Genomic DNA, 16,556 nt, shown 5'->3' on the forward strand with positions numbered 1-16,556 from the left:
TAATTAAGTCCTCTTATGATGTCCTAAGCATATTATCTTACATAAAAAGTTTCTTAAAGAGTAATTAAGATACATTTGCACTGGATCTTCACCCCATGTCAGGAACCTGTTAATCCTTCAACAGAAAACATTTTCAATTTATTACAAATAACAAGTAACTTTTTGGCCAAAAATTTGAAGAGAAGAATTGTCTGGTTCCAGTTTCTCAAATAGAAATATTTCTTAAACTCTGTTATTTAGTTTTAAGCAAAACAAATCAAACAATTTAAGCTTGTGATGAATAATGTTATTCTTTAGCCTTTTTGTATTTTAGGAATATGGGAGAAAAAGAAACAATATGCAAATGACTCACAATGAAAATAATTATATGCAGCTGTAAACCCACATAGTTTGATATTTTCTGATTCAAGTACAAATGAATATCCTATGAGGGAAAAATACAAGCTGTCTCCGTTAGTTTCAATACAAGCAGGAACTTTCGTTACATCCATTTTAAAATGTTGTAATTAACATTATTCAAGGGCGTATCTAAATGCCAGAAAATACAAAGACAAGCATACTGTAGAAATATATTTTTTTATTAGAAAAAGGCCTTGTACATACATACTGTAGATACAATACTCGATCTTAACCAAGGAAACCAACTTTCTGTTTTTTCTTTCCCAAACTCTCCTCCTGCTGCAGCAGCTTCATGAGCGGAGCGTGAAGAGCTCTCCCGACTCGTTTACCCGCCTGGAGACAACATAATGCTTTAACTTTGTTCTACCTAAAATAATAAATTATTTATACATAATCATATTTAAAAACTCAATTTAAATTTGAAATTTCAATAGCCAGCACCATCTGTTTGCCATTTTAAATGCAACTTGTGTATTTTTTCGTGCATTTTATAACAGGGAAAAAATAGCACACTCACAACAAATGACAATAACCTGACAGTTTGCTCAAAGTCAAATATCACTGCTTTTAAGATGGGGTTAAATAAAAATAAGACAAAAACTGCATCAGCTGTGAAGGCCAGATGGCCGAGAAGGGGGAGCTGAACTCACCTCTGTCATTTCAAAGACACTCTCTGGATCCAGGCTGCCTCCCCCCACCTTCCTCGTGCAGGTGACTGTGCCCTTGTGTGTGACAGAAATGATCAGGCTTGCCACAGAACACGCCTTCTCCTGCAGAGTTGCGTCCACCACGTGTCTGTGGCCCACCTACAGAAAAACAGAGTATATCTTGCACATTTTCTGTGACAGTAGGCTTCAGAAATTCTTCTGAGTGTTAGCAGCTCATCGTACCTTACACAAGGTGACTATACATGGGACATTTTCAACATTAAGCCTCATACAGTCGTATGGGTCATCTGATAGCTCGATTTCCTTCCCTCCTTCATCGTCTGCTGATATATGCACACGGGGAATCCTGTCAGTGAGGGAATAAGAGAACAAATAAGCTTTTAGTCTTTATGAATAAGGGGCTCATTACACTGGAAGATCTGACAGCTCTAAGATATAGCATTAAAAATGTAATCATTAAGACCAACATAAATGACAAAGCGGTACATTACTTACTTTGTGTTGAAGAGAGCTGCCTTGATCGCTATTGAAATGGCATCGTACAAGTTACCATCACACTGCAGGAGCTGTGGAAGCAAAGCACCTTGACACAACAGTACCAATAACTCGCATGAAAACATGAGCTATCGTGTTGGTGCAAACACCAAAATAAAGTGAAATTCACTATGTATGTGACTTTAGCTGAAGCCCTACTGGTGGGGAGACAAACTGTCCACCTATGACATAGACGGTCAATGAACTTTATTTGACCACTGACCAGCACGTCCACATAGAGCACCCAGCAGTGCTCCCCTGCGCTGATACAAAGGCTCTTCAGGTCCACACTGTTTTTGTTGTTGAAGACTTTGTAGAGAGTGTTGCTCAGCTCCATCCCCAACTCCTCGCCTCCTCTGCCCTCAAATTCAGGGGTTGCATTGGCTGAACTAATGATGAAAGGTGAAAACAAGTCAATGAATATGGGTCAAGGAATTTCTATCAGAAAGGTGAGAAGGCACAAGTGGGGAAAAGAATGTATGTCATATTTATGGTGATGTCATATGCTTCTTTGGGTAAACTTGGGATATGCTGTAGGAAAATCTCATAGCAACATGCAATACAACACTACCTCCTAGTGGCCGGTAGGCCATTAATACACCATTAACATTAAGAAGTAAATAGAAGTTCACGTTATTTATTTTACTTTAAGGCCATCCCTGATAGATAAAGATTAACATTTTGGACTACAGCATGTCTTTGAAGTATAATTACTGAGATGCTGCTGTGCTCTGTAATAGACAGATGCCTCTATCTTATATTTTATATTTTATATTGTTTTTATTGAGATATCGCGCTTTTGTGTTTTTCTTGTTTTTCTTTCTCGCTGCCATGTGGAGCTGCTAAGCATATTTTCACAGTTAATGTTGGTGACAATGTGAACAGTGACAATAAAGGATTCTATTCTATTCTATTCTATTCTATTCTATCATGGAGCTGGTACATTTGGGGCGTTGGGGAAGCAGGACTCATGTGTAACAATACTCAATATTCATATGATTTCTGCATTAATATAATAAAGTAGGCAGACTAGACCAGTAGACCTGATGCTAAACTATCTAAAATAAAACTGATAATCAAACTGTCCTTGCATGCGTCACAAACCTACCAGTCAACGAAGAACTCCATATAACCTTCATTTGGCACCATGGGCCTTGGTTTTCCAATTTCGGCCTTAATCCCAACCAGAACTACCGTGTGGCCCTGACAAAGACAAAAAAAAATAATGATTTGGTCAGCGAATTATAGTGAGTAAACGACAGTGGAAATGATGTAAAATTGAGCCGAATTTAGGAGCATCAGTGGGTGCAGATGTTGTGATTTAAGTGCTTTGGTGTGAGCAGATGTTAAAGGTTCTGCTGCAGGTACAAGTTTAATCGGTACCAGTGAGACTTTGGCTGATCCATCTGTGTTAGACACCACATCGGTCTCCACCTCCATGTGTCTGTAGTCCTCACAGCTCCTGCCGTCCACCCTCAAATCATCCTGATGACCGGAAACATCATGTCAACAACACAGCCTCGGTTAGCAACATGCTACCGCAGCTAGCCTTCCGGCGGCGTAGAGCCAATTTATCATTTATCGAAATCATCTAAACGGAGCTGGCGTGCTACTGAGACTGACTCACCCGAATACCGTGCAAAATGTAAACCTTTTCAGCCTCGCTGACTTTAACTGTTGCCATGATGGTGAGAAAACAGCGCTAGCGTGTGTGTGTGTGTGTGTGAGTGCGTCCCTTCTTCTTCTACGTCATCAAAAGACGACGGAAAGTCTCTCCGCCCACAACAATCGTTTGATTTGATGATTTGATGATTTGCTCACCTGGATGTACCGTACAACGGATGACTCCGCCCAACCGGTGCAGTCACAAAATCACTTCAAACATGTCTGAGTGGATTTATACAACATCACCTGGTAAACAGATTTACATGTTTAGGACCGGCCCATTTATATTAGCATGATTATATATCCATATACATTATGATACAATGCTAATTTTATATTTTCTTTTTTGAATTAGTTCATATGAAAGTAAAGCTGAAAGTAAAAATTAAGTAAATATAGTGTAATATAGTAAATTCTCTTCGGTTCCTGACATTATGAGATGCGTTAATGTGACTATACAGACACTTAAATAAAACATTATCTTCTAATTATAACTTGCACATCAAGTTATGACGTGACGTGATAGATGTTTTAATATATATATATATATATATATATATTCAATATTGAACTGATGATTTGCATATCAAATGTTAGAAAGCAGTTTAATACATCAATTATTGTTCACAGAGGCCAAGTTAGCCTGTTCATTTCGCCTGTTTTGGTACAATAAACACTCAAAGCCCCACATTTTGAGTTCGCCACCACCAAAATTTGGGGTTGAAGCCACCTCTACTAATTAATAAGCAGGATATCGGTGAATTTTTATTTAAAAATGGCTCAAGTAATTTATCGGTTCACAAAGCAGTGGCGTTAAAATGTGTAGATCTGGATCCGGAGGAATAATAAAGCTGCTGTGCACTGAAGTGGGGCATTTTATTTTTATTTCTTAATCCAGCCATGTGTGAATGACACAAGGAGGGATTAAACGTTATTCCTATTTTGAATGTGACGCGGGGAGCCTGGCAGGAACACGCTGCCTGGCAGACCGCACTCAGGGCGTCACTGCTCCCGGGGGACGGGGAGACTTCCTGGTTGGCTCTGTCGGGTCTCGTCGTCCCTCAGCCCCGCAGCGGTGTGTGGACCCGACGGACGAGCTAGGCCCGACTTGAGGCTCGGTCCTCGGCTGTAGCTGGCTCACAGATAGGTGTACCCCTCCACCCAACAGACGCCTCGTCGACACCGAGCCTGGCCGCGAGCAAGCAGAGGCGAGCGGCCGAGGAGGGCGAGCTGTCCGGCGGAGGAGGAGTGCGGTTAGCCCGGGCTGAGCTACCAGGCGGAGCCCGCGGAGGAGACTCTCAGTCCGGACCGTCCAAACTCACACACACGCCTCTAAACTACGTGAAGACGGCCGGAAACTTTTCGAGGACGAGCCGGGGAGACCGTGAGGTGGGATTTTTCTTTAAATGAAATAAAACCTGAGCCGTCGGAGTCAGCGTTGTGTTGTGTATTTGACACAACACACATGATGAGTAACAACTGGAGATGCAGGTACGCTGCTCCAGCTGCCACACTTCCTGCTGAAGTCCTCCCAGAGACAGCAGACCAGACTCTGCTCAGGGGCACTGAGGCAGGGCAGCTGTGCACAGGGACACTGATTCCTGCCTCATTTATTCTAACCAGCCTCTCTCTTAAAAAAAAAAAAAAAAAGGGTGTGCACAAAGTCAACAGTTATTTCTATTCATCAGCGTAATTACATATATGACTGCTGCAGCTGGGTTCTGTTGGTTTGTTCCGTATATGTGTGTGTGGAAAGGATCTGCAGTTTTCTGGAGTTCAGCTGCAGAAAGCTGGAATCAGCAGTTTGTTTGTTTGGTTGTTGTTGTTGTTTTTTTTTTTGTTTTTTTTTTTTTGGCTGGGAAAAAAAAGTAATAAACAACATATTAATTATTAGATAGCTATTTGTTTATCTTTTCAGGATTAATTTACAATTCTAGTTGTATAACTCAGCAATCTATTTTGGATTCTTGTAATTTTATGCTGAATCAGGTGGATTATTTCCCCAAAAAAAGTGTTCATTTTCCAAATTGAATCTTGATGCACAACTGTATGACGTTTCACAATTAGCTCCATGTTTGTTACTCTAGATTCACATTGTCAGGTGCCAACACTTAACATGTCAGCGTCTGGTTTTACTGTCTCATATTTCAGCTCTCAAAATCTGTAAAGCTGCCTACATACTTTGCCTGAGCCATCTTTGGTAACTGCTAGAAAAGATGAAACTGCCTGTGGCAATAAAGCTGAAACTTTGAAATTGCGTCACAGAATCTGCCGTCATCAGATTTCTATTATAGTGCTCTACCTTTCTACCCAAATTAGTTGCTATTATCACTCTTTACCGCCTGTTATGTTGACATGTGTTTAAACATTAGCTAATCAAACACAACCATAAAGCCTTAACTGAATACCAGACAATTTAATTTTTTTATGTTACAGGATGGCTGTGCATCATGTTTGCTGGCACTTCAGCAGCTATTAATCGAGCGTTTGGTTACAATGAAGTCACTTAGTTGGTTGTTTCCACACAGTTGTGGAGAATAATTTCTACACTCTACTAAAAAAGAAACCATCCACAGAGTAGACAAAAAGCGTCGTTTTGCTCCAGGACATTCACAACTTTTTCACATTGTTGCTTCTTTCAGTCTTGTCTGATCATCTGCATTTTCTTTGAACATTGTTCTGAGGTTTGTCTCGGTGTCTTTCTTTCTAATGGGGTGAGTCGTAAAAGCAGTAAAAGCAGACTACTCAACAATTATAGTACAAGTGGTTCATCAAGAATCCAGCATCCCCCTCCCTGGAACTAGTTTTACTTGATATGGATTACTCCCACCATCTGAATCAGGCATTACGTTAAAGCAGCTAAACTGAAAAGTTTTTAGTTTTTTACTTGTTAATTTGTTTATATTTTACAGTATTACACCATTTCCAGTTGGAAAACATGAATGTCATGATGTTCCAGCTAGCCTATATGTTGTACAATAGACATGGTACAATGGTAATAGATGAAAATAATAATGAGATTAGAATTTAATGGAAACACAATCGAGAGTGCTTTAACCCCAAAGAGGAAGACTATAGATCTAACTGCTAACTAATACATCTAACTTATAAGCAATACTTGTAACCTTTTTCATTCTAGTGTGCAGTAAGAGCTTAAATCCAATCAGGCCGCTTTTTGACAATGTTACTCCACAGAAATGAATTAATGGCACTTTTACAAGACCCTTTTTTTCAGCCTATTATATAGTGCATTAATGTCTACCCTTTGGGTTTGTGTTGTACTGTAACTGTTTAGGGGAAGCTTATTTTCCAGTGTATTATCTGTTCTGTATGAAAGCAAAACTCTGCAGTTGACAGGTAAATATAGTCATAGTATTTGTGTCATGTTTACCATTTCCTGCTGCTAGGGCAGAGAAAAATATTTTAATACTCCTCAACTTGCAGTAAAAGTGATAGCTGGAGACGCCTCCCACTGAGCTTGACTGCTGCAGTGTGATGACAAGCGTGGTGAAAAGGGTGAAGAGGTTAGGCTGCAGGGTTCAGGGCACTCACATTGTCAGGAATAGTAGGAAATAAATCTTTATCAAGACAAATTCCCAGTCCTGCCTTCTGTTTCCAGATTGATAGACTGACTGCAGTCTTACTGATGGATTTTATTTTAGAATAATGTGTCATCCTGAATGGATCATTCTAGTTGTTTTTGTATTTTTTTTTTCCTGCTCTAAAATAAATCCTATTATATTTCAAAAGATTGATATTTACAGACAGACAGACCTGTAAAAACATTATGCATATTGTCTAATATTTGCATTCAAATTCCATTGAGTGGTTCTGTGATAGCAGGCACTCTGAGGCTTTAAACACCAGTTTCTCTGATCTCACTGTGGTACCAGCAATCCATTGAATAGCTAATGAGACAATACAGTCTGGATCAGCAGACCAACATAAAAAGTATGAAGTAAAATCTGAAAAAATGTTGTAACATTTCAAGATTTTTATAATTTTCTTCAGAGGGAAGTCCAAATCAATGCACTTTGTTGTCTGTTCTGTTATAGTGAAGCCCAGCATGGAATTTATTGTGTTCCAACCGTAAAACCTTAGAGATGTGACCTGTTAGATATTCAGACTTAACCTTCAATGGATATTCTGTTTAATTTAGAAATGACTTTGTTTCATTTGCCCTCTATGTGCCGTATCTGGTTAAATTCCTGTCCTCTGGAAAAACACAGCTCACTGCCCACTCTGTTATCTGAGTGTAATAGTGAGGCCTGATTTTTGCCAGTCTGACATTTTATCCCCCTTTGAAATCACAATCTTTCTTGACACACACTCAGACCTGCTCACTTACTCATATGCCTGGTCTGAAAACAGAGCTGGGGCAGCTCAGGACAAGGAGACTTTTCTTTTCTTTCCTGTCCTTTTTTTTTTTTTTTCTTTTTTATTGAAGCATTGATTTGTTTCGCTTTTAAGACCATATGGTAAATCGCAGTCTCTTCAGTCTCACAAAAACCTCCTGTGTTTTTGAGAGCAGTGCACGGGTTGTGTAACCTGTCGGGATTAGACCAGTCAGTGTTTGTTCCTCCTTCACTCAATGCTTCCTCTTGTGCACTGTCAACCTCATTTTCTTATGTACTTTGTCTTCTCTATCTTTATGCTCTTTAAGGGTGGAGCATGCATACTAATCTGTTTCCTCGCCAGGACACTTGAATAGAAATGAAATAATAAGTCAGTTTTTATTGACGGAATCAATATTGCCCTCTATACTTGACTAATATGTGATTTTCAGTCACCATAGTAAGCATTCTCTTGTTCTGATGATTTATTTTTTATCTAATGTGATAGTAAATGTATATTTTTAGGGCTTTGGACTGTTTTATTAAAAAAAAACCAAACAAACAAAAAAAAAAAAAACGTGACCTTTGAAGATGCAATTTAAGATACTAGGAAACTGTGGAGGGCACATTTTACCGCCCTCTGACATTTCATTGGCCAAAGAGTTAACAGGGTAATTCTCTTTTTTCTCAAATTTTCTTCCCATCTCTCTGCTCCCGCTCCTCCTCTCCATCTGTCTCTCATCACTCCTCGCAGTATGTGGTTGCAGTCACTGGCATTGTAGGATGAAGAGCCCGGCGCACCGCACCAGGGACATCGAGCGCCAAGCTGGCTACCTGAAACCCGAGCACTGTGCCCCTCCACCGCCCCGCACCAGCTCCGACACCATGTGGTTCATCCGTGACGGCTGCGGCATCGTGTGTGGCGTCATCACGTGGCTCCTGGTCTTCTATGCTGAGTTTGTGGTCGTGTTCGTTATGCTGCTGCCTGCCAAGAACGTGGCCTATAGCCTTTTCAACGGGGTTCTCTTCAATGGCCTCGCCTTCCTCGCCCTCGCCTCTCATGCCAGGGCAATGTGCACAGACCCGGTCAGTCAGAGTGTCATTATTGCTTTGGGTGTGTGTCTGCTATTTTGCTTACCACTTTCTTCTTCTTTAACGATTCATTGTCATAATTAATTAAAAATATTTAAGGGTTTGATTGGTGACAGGACAAAAAAAAGAGATCAAGTGATTATTCACTGAAATAATGTCACCTTTGACTTTTTTCCAGTTTTCAAACAAAGAATATGATTGAACGGATAATTAGGAAAATAAGAAGCTGTTAAATTGATAATTCAACAATCATTAGTTGTAACGCTGACATGTTTGCCACATCTTTGTACAAATGATCTCTACATAAGAAAACAGAATACAGAATATAACCTTTTGAAATAAAAAATGTTTTTTAGCCTTTGAAAACAGTATTTGTTTAGTAACACAGATTTTGTACGATCTGTAAGTGAGCACTCAGTCTGTAATATTAGAAGATGGAGTAGATATTTGAGAGTGTTTGGGTACATTTCCATCACAAAACAGCACCTGTGGCTAATTGAATGTAAAGGCAACGCTTCAGACGATATCTGATGTGGTAGTGCACCCTGTCAACACGTCTCTCCTCTCCCTCCCAGGGAGCTGTGCCTAAAGGGAACGCAACCAAAGAATTCATTGAAAGTCTGCAACTCAAACCGGGACAGGTGGTGTACAAATGCCCCAAGTGCTGCAGCATCAAGCCTGATAGAGCTCACCACTGCAGGTATGATTGTGTGCGCGCATCGTTGGGAATATTACCAGTTTTCATTGCCAAACTGCATCTTCTGAGATGTGAGTCTGCAGCTCCCACTGGGGACTCCTCTCCTCCTCTGTGTTTGTTCCTCACATGTGTGTTTTCTTTCTGATAGCAGCTGAATAACATTTCCCTTCAGACTCCACAGCTTGATAATAAGGAATTCCCTTTGTGGCTGCTCACTACATTTCCTGGGATTTGGAGACATTAAAAGTGCAAAAACACCACAGAGCAATTCAATTTTAAAGCCACTAAGTGATTCTTGGGAAAGGCAAAAATGGGTTATTTTGAATAAAGTAGATCATTTTCTTTTTGTTTGACAACATGAATCCTCCTTCTAAATGGTTCAGATTATAAACTTAAAAATACAGTGAACACAGGGTGGTAGCTTTTATAAATATTAAAATAAGTATCCTTCAGAAAGCACACAGGTATGTTAAGTGTGACTTTCTGTGCTGCCAGATTATAGACTGTGAATTATGAAACCTTATCTGTCAGAGAGATAACCCCTTCTTCCTATGTGTCTTTCTGTGATTTACTTGGATCATAGTCAAGAATGTTTTATAGATATATTCAGATTTTCTTCCTTCTTTTATTGGATTTTAACATTTCTGTTATGCATTTGTGTTTCCCCAGTGTGTGTAAGCGCTGCATCAAGAAGATGGACCACCATTGTCCCTGGGTGAACAACTGTGTTGGAGAGAACAACCAGAAATATTTTGTGCTCTTTACAGTGAGTCTTTAACCACCACTCCAGGAAAATATTTTATAAATATCTACTTTATTGCTCTTAATTTGCAAAAGAAAAAACTATTCAGTAAGTAAACAAACACCTATGGAAACTAATCATGGAAAATAAATTTGTTCTTTATACAAGAACCAAATCTTAAATGTCCACATAATAGCAATAAACAAATGATACAAAAATGTGAACAATAAAAAAGTTTATTATCAAGAAAATTAAAAACACCACTAAATAAAATATGGAGAGAAAAAAGCAGACAAAGACACATTGAAGGATTACATTTTTCTTGAATCCTTATCTGTCCCAGATGAATTCAAAAGTGGTGATGCTTTGTCATGGAGCTTGTCGATCAAATTGTTAACACCAAATCCTTGTTTTTGTTGTGTTTTGCCAGATGTACATTGCACTAATATCCTTTCATGCACTCATCCTGGTGGCATTCCACTTTGTGCTCTGCTTTGAAGAAGACTGGACAAGTGAGTAGGCTTCAGGACACATATTAGATATTCTAACAAGTCATATTACAGAATGTTTGAATGTTATTAAAAATAAAATCTCCCCCTTTTTTCTGCCCTTCAATAGAGTGCAGTAACTTCTCTCCGCCAGCAACAGTCATCCTCCTCATCCTCCTCTGCTTCGAGGGTCTCCTCTTTTTGATCTTCACTGCAGTCATGTTTGGGACTCAGGTTCACTCCATCTGCACCGATGAGACGGTGAGTTTGCATCACTGTCAGTGCTCTGATGTTTGGCTTCAAGTCGAGTGAAATGTGTTTACATTTGTGGGGTTTGCATGAGAATGACATCCTCACAGGACAGCAGGGCATCTCAGCCTAACACACTGATTGGGGGGGGAGAAAAGCCATTAATTCAGTGGTGTTGTGGTGACAAAGGTGTTAAGTCCTGGTTTTAACAGCAGGTGCGATTTCATTCCATAAATACAACAGAAGAGCGATACATGTGGTTTATCTATTTATAGTACAGCCAATGAAACATATTGTGTAATGAAGAAGTCAGTCAGTAAGAATTGCATTGATTTCACGCTGCAGGCAGTGTGAGTAGTTTCTCACCCAGCAGGAGGGCCACATAAAGTGTTTGCTGGTGTGCAGCCTGTTGCCCGTAGCCTTTCATCTAACAGCACAATTTTGCTCACTATGCTTCATTACTCATGTCACTTTGTAGAAATGGATACAAACAAGAAAAACAGACTGCAGCCTGTTTTGTAGATACATTTGTGATGATCACTGCTGATCAGTCGTGACCTTGTTGACCTATTTATCATGTTTTTCATGTTTTCTCTGAACCTCAATTGAAGGCCATTAATGACTGTATATTAACGAATGTCCTGAATAATGGAAGCATTAATGCACAAAAAGCACTAATGCCAGCTTATTAGGGAAATTACACATATTACAGTCAGGAGCATGAGTCATAGAGTTTAATTCACCAGGCAGATGTGTGTCTTTTAACTAAAGAACTGTTTTCAATGCCAGATGTGACCCCTGAAATAAGTCATAATGACAAAGGTTAAAGGTTTTAAATTCATGCAGTTTGCTGTTGCAGCTAAAACAGAGCACAGATTTAAAGAGGATCAGGGTAATTCATTTATGGCCCCCAGGTAGGTGGAGATTAATGTATCTTCTTATAATGTATCTGCTCCAACCACCCACACGGATGACTCACCGTGTCATAATATTCACTACAAAGATCATCTATTTAAGTCAATTTCAGTGCAATGGAGCCTGCAGTGCTCTGCCAGTGTTGTATGTACTGTTCTTAGAGTTAAGGAAGTGAGTCACCTCACCCTGACCTGGAGGAGAACAAATGCCTCAGAATGTTTCATTTGTAATCCTTTTTAGTGGTTATTTTCTGTTGGCACATCAAATTTTGAAGGCACAGCTTGATCTTCTCAGCTGACAGGGTTTGTGTTTTACCTCAGTTCCAGGTATAAATCAGCGCTGGAGACTTGTATCTACTCATGTGTGCGATTTCTTACTCCTGCAGGGCATTGAGCAGCTGAAAAAGGAGGAGCGAAGATGGGCCAAAAAGTCTAAATGGATGAATATGAAAGTGGTGTTTGGCCATCCGTTCTCTATATCCTGGCTGAGCCCATTTGCAACACCTGATCACGGCAAAGCAGACGTTTACCAGTACATAGTGTGAAAGCTGGAAACTAAGCTGAGCTCTGCTGCTGTGGACTTTGACTGATCAGTCTTGGTTTGCCTATTGGCTGGATCTCAAAGAACATGAACTCCTCTTCTTCATTTAAGTATCTTTCATTTTCACTTTCATTTTATTTCATTTCAGGGATTCTGTTGAAACCATTGCAGTTTGTTTGTTTGTTTTTTTTATTTTAGAGTTTTCCTCTCGGTGCTGATTGAGATTAATGAGGTGTAGCTGTTCTGAAAGCAAACAAACACCATCTCAGACACTAGGCAGCAACAACTTGACTAGAAGCCCTTAAAGAGTTGGTGAAACGACACCAAGAAACTGAGCTTTGTTTCCTCCAGACAGTTTTTCTGCATCACTTCCTGCTTCCAGTACTAAATAATGTGAACTGAAGTCCAGAATACTTTTTGCTACAATCAGCATGGTCCTGGTGCCAAGATGGCCTCCTGATGTTGTCATCCTGTAAACATTGTAGATGTTAAGTTCCAGTCACTTCTTGTTTTTCTCTGTTTCTTTTGATGCAGTCATCTTTTGCTGGATGCTGTGGATGAATTTGCCTTAGAACAGCACATTAGTGAACAGTGGCATCTGCTCTTACATATAAAAAAAACAAGCTATTAATTCGCCTTATCGCGGCTGTCAGGGTGAGACAGAATCACACTGGTTGATGCTATTTTAAACTAGCTTGTCATATCCTTCTCTGATGAGTGGATTTGTTCAGGTCATGTAAGCAAACAATTTTAGAGTAAGTTTGATCAAGTCTTTAAAAAATGGTCAGTCACAAGGTGATATGTAATTATACATGACGCAATAAGCAACTGCAGAGTGACCTCAAGCAAATGGTGCGAGTAGTTTCCCAGCCGGGTACCTGGCTGCTTCACAGCAAAAGTTAAATATTTTTCAATAAGGAGCCTGGATGATCAGATTTAGTTTGGCAGTGATGATGCAAAATTTAGGAGCCAGTCCATCGAGAAGCAGTTTGTTTATTTTTGCATAAGAAGAGGGCGCAATAAGATCCTGATCAAAACATGAGTGAAATGTTTATTCATATTTATTTTATACATCTCCCCAAACAAACTTCCTGCTGCTAGATTTTAAAAGCTTTTCAGTGCATGGTTAAAAAAAAAAAAAAATCAGTTTCACTTTAAGTCCACTTTTTCACCATTAAGTTTTTTTTGTTTGTTTGTGTTTTCGGGAGGGGAAAATTTAAATTTCTCCACGTCAGCAAAGCATAACAATTTTTTGTGTTTTCGGATTTTCAGCATTTCCATTCAGGTGTTTTTACACGTAGACTGACAGTTAAACAGGTGGGGAAACAATACAAAGACCAATAAACACAGATCAGTCATTTCCGGATGTGGATACATTGAATGTATAAAAAAAATTTCTTCACTTTGTGGCAATCTTAAGAATTATAACTTCTAACTAAAATCTGAGGCTTTAAATGAAGGACGTTTGTAAAAACACAAAAAAGTGATTCTTCAGTTTTAGAGTCCAACATGCAGTTTAAACTGTATCCTGTTATTTATTTCACCACTGTGTGCAGTAAATGTAGATGACCCTTTTTGCTTAACGACCATCAGTCACCAGCTCATATAGAAAAGACAGGGAACTAAGCAATACTGTAAACATCGCTCGGAGTGCACTGACTCCATGTGTAATTCACTCGCTCTCAATTAGAGAAAATTGCTTATGGATGGTCCAGTTGGCTGTGGATCGTAATTGTGAGCCTGCCAGGAGGGGAAAAAAAAAGCCTTACAGGATGAAGTGTTGAAAAATATTAAGGCCAGTGAAAAATGTTCACTGAGGAAAGTACAAGGCCAACAAGTGTGAAGATTAGAATTTACCTTTAGTGATGCTTTTCTCATGCAGACCACTTCAGAGCGTTCAACACTAAGAAGGTCTTTGCTCCAATGAGTTTGAAAGCCTTACTGTTGTATCAGTCATGCTGTTGAAGACGATGCATGAAATAAGAACAAACTCTACGTGTTGCCAAATTGAATCCTTAATGAATGGAGTTAATTAAGGAACTAGTTCAAATGTAGACGATAGTCAGGAAATAAATTAACTTAGATTTTCACAAATTGTAAAAAAAAAAAAAAACGTTACTTTAACATGGAAGTGCAACAGATGCTATCCAGTTTACACATACAGGACACCAGCTTTCTTATTTTTTCTTGAATTATTCAACATGTTCTGTGTGGTCGAAGTATGAAAGCTATTTTTAGTATTTACTGTGGACCACAATTTTTCTTCGTTTGTTTGTTTGTTCTTTATGAGTGTGGTATTTGTTTTAAGGGGAATGAAATAAAATGATGTACGTGGAAACTTTCTGTTAAGTTAAATTTAATTTTATTGACTATTTATCAGTTCTGCTTTAATACAAGGCGATACGTTGCTTAGCGTCGTGCTGCCCTTGTTTTCTGTAAGTTAGCAGGTAATGCTGCTTACATGAGCTTCCCATTAACTTTTTTAGAACAAAAGTAAGCAGTTGATTTTATCGGCACCGTTGAAACTAAATTATTCCTTGAAACGCCCAAGACTTGATACTTAAAGCTAACTTTTTAAACCTCAAGACGCTAGGAGGAGCCAGTGCTAACTATATAACTGTAAGTTCCAACATTTTGCAGTTTACTAATCTAATAATTAAATGTTTTCCAAATCCATGTTGGATTTGAACTTCGCGTTATAAATAATGGTCAATTTAACAGCTCAGATTAGTGGCAATGTAGTAAATTACATTAATTACATTAACTCATTCAGTCAGCACCATTATGTTGCCTTTATTTATCTATTTCTTGTTTTGTTTTGTTAATTTACAACTTTTAAGTAGGCAATGTTGACAGGAACAACCGGCACACTTTCACTGTATAATGGCCATAACAAAAACACAAATGGTCTACATCTCTGAAATGTGGAAAACACCATTTAAAGAATCTACATAAAGAAAGAAATTAATAAAACATCCCCACATGAAACTGTTTGAATTACAAATAAACAAATACAAGTATGAATTTCTTGGGATAAAAATATTAAAGTATGGCAGCAAAACCTTAGTAAGAGAACTTATAACTTCAAACAAACACATGCTAAACATGATAAACAATACATGTAAACACAAGATTTCAAGATTCAAGAAAAGATCTTAGTCTGTGTGAATGCAAAGAGGAGTTTTTTCAGCTCCTGTTTGTTGCAGGGAAACAGTCAGTCATAATGTCATTTATAGCAATTAAAGCTATTCTGTTCAAGTGTAAAGCTCATGTATAGATGTACTAAATAACATCTGAGCGACTGAAATCGTTTGTCAGATGAGATGTTTATTTAATAATTCAAGTCTTTCTCTCAGTGGAGATAGCAATTTACATATGTAGTGTGTCATAGTAACAGAATATATTAACACTTTTACAAATGTTGTCTGTACTCTGTAAAACAGAAGAATGGTGTCACTCCCCCGAATCAAATTCTCTTGATTTGTGTTAAATTTGTAGGTGCAGTAGCCTCCAGATTAAAATGACTCACCTGCATGACTCACCTTAAAAGCCATAAAATATATCTTTTTTTAATTTATTATTTCAAAGATCTAGATACTAGTATTACACCTCAGGTTTTTGTAACGCCATTAATGATTGAATGATGAATTTACTTTGCACCACATTAACTTGTCAATGTGATCTCCTCAAGTCAAGACCGTATTTTATTATTTTTCTAATCTCTCTGTACAAACACATCTACAGCTTATGTGCACATGGATATAAATACATCACACTCAGGACTGTTCCACTGCCACTGCTATAAACGTGGCTGCTGTAAAGCTCTGATCACATTACAGTGAGTGGGTTCACAGGTAGATGGTTTCCCTCATATCATGCCAGCACTAAGATGTTTTCAGAATATAAGCAAAGATTACAAATGCTGAATGCATGTGGGGAAAAAAAACTCATTCTGCATTTTGGGGGGAGATATGCTTCTTGTCTTCCTTGCTAAGAATTTGATGAGAATTGTAATACCACTCTTTTTGAATTTTGTCCGCCATGTAGGCTAGAAAGGTTTTTTTTCTGATGATTATCTTTCTATAAATTAGTATATAATAAATTCTTGTCCATAAATCTCTTCAGTTAGCACAGGAATTTGTACTTTTGTTAAGATTTGATATTTGATTTTATACTTAAGTCTTTAATAATATTAATTATTATCATTATAATCTAACTATAATGATGACAAAA

General features: G+C 38.5%; 2 protein-coding genes across 2 annotated transcripts; one reads left to right on the forward strand and one right to left on the reverse strand.

Annotated features, from left to right (window-relative positions):
• Positions 1-569: 569 nt before the first annotated feature.
• exosc7 (exosome component 7) lies at positions 570-3,343 on the reverse strand. Its single transcript, XM_029514515.1, has 8 exons — positions 3,229-3,343; positions 2,985-3,086; positions 2,710-2,804; positions 1,825-1,990; positions 1,563-1,633; positions 1,290-1,413; positions 1,050-1,205; positions 570-732 (listed from the first exon to the last, which is right to left on the reverse strand). Exons 1-8 carry the CDS (start codon positions 3,283-3,285, stop codon positions 628-630), a joined length of 876 nt encoding a protein of 291 aa, XP_029370375.1. The 5' UTR covers positions 3,286-3,343; the 3' UTR covers positions 570-627.
• Positions 3,344-4,293: 950 nt separating this feature from the next.
• zdhhc3b (zDHHC palmitoyltransferase 3b) lies at positions 4,294-14,473 on the forward strand. Its single transcript, XM_029514556.1, has 7 exons — positions 4,294-4,655; positions 8,355-8,686; positions 9,268-9,392; positions 10,059-10,155; positions 10,562-10,643; positions 10,750-10,880; positions 12,169-14,473. The coding sequence occupies exons 2-7, from the start codon at positions 8,384-8,386 to the stop codon at positions 12,325-12,327; spliced, it is 897 nt and encodes a 298-aa protein (XP_029370416.1). The 5' UTR covers positions 4,294-4,655; positions 8,355-8,383; the 3' UTR covers positions 12,328-14,473.
• The last annotated feature ends 2,083 nt before the right edge of the window (positions 14,474-16,556 follow it).

Source organism: Echeneis naucrates, chromosome 11 (genome assembly GCF_900963305.1).
Source record: "Echeneis naucrates chromosome 11, fEcheNa1.1, whole genome shotgun sequence".
In the NCBI taxonomy this organism is placed as follows: Eukaryota; Metazoa; Chordata; class Actinopteri; order Carangiformes; family Echeneidae; genus Echeneis; species Echeneis naucrates.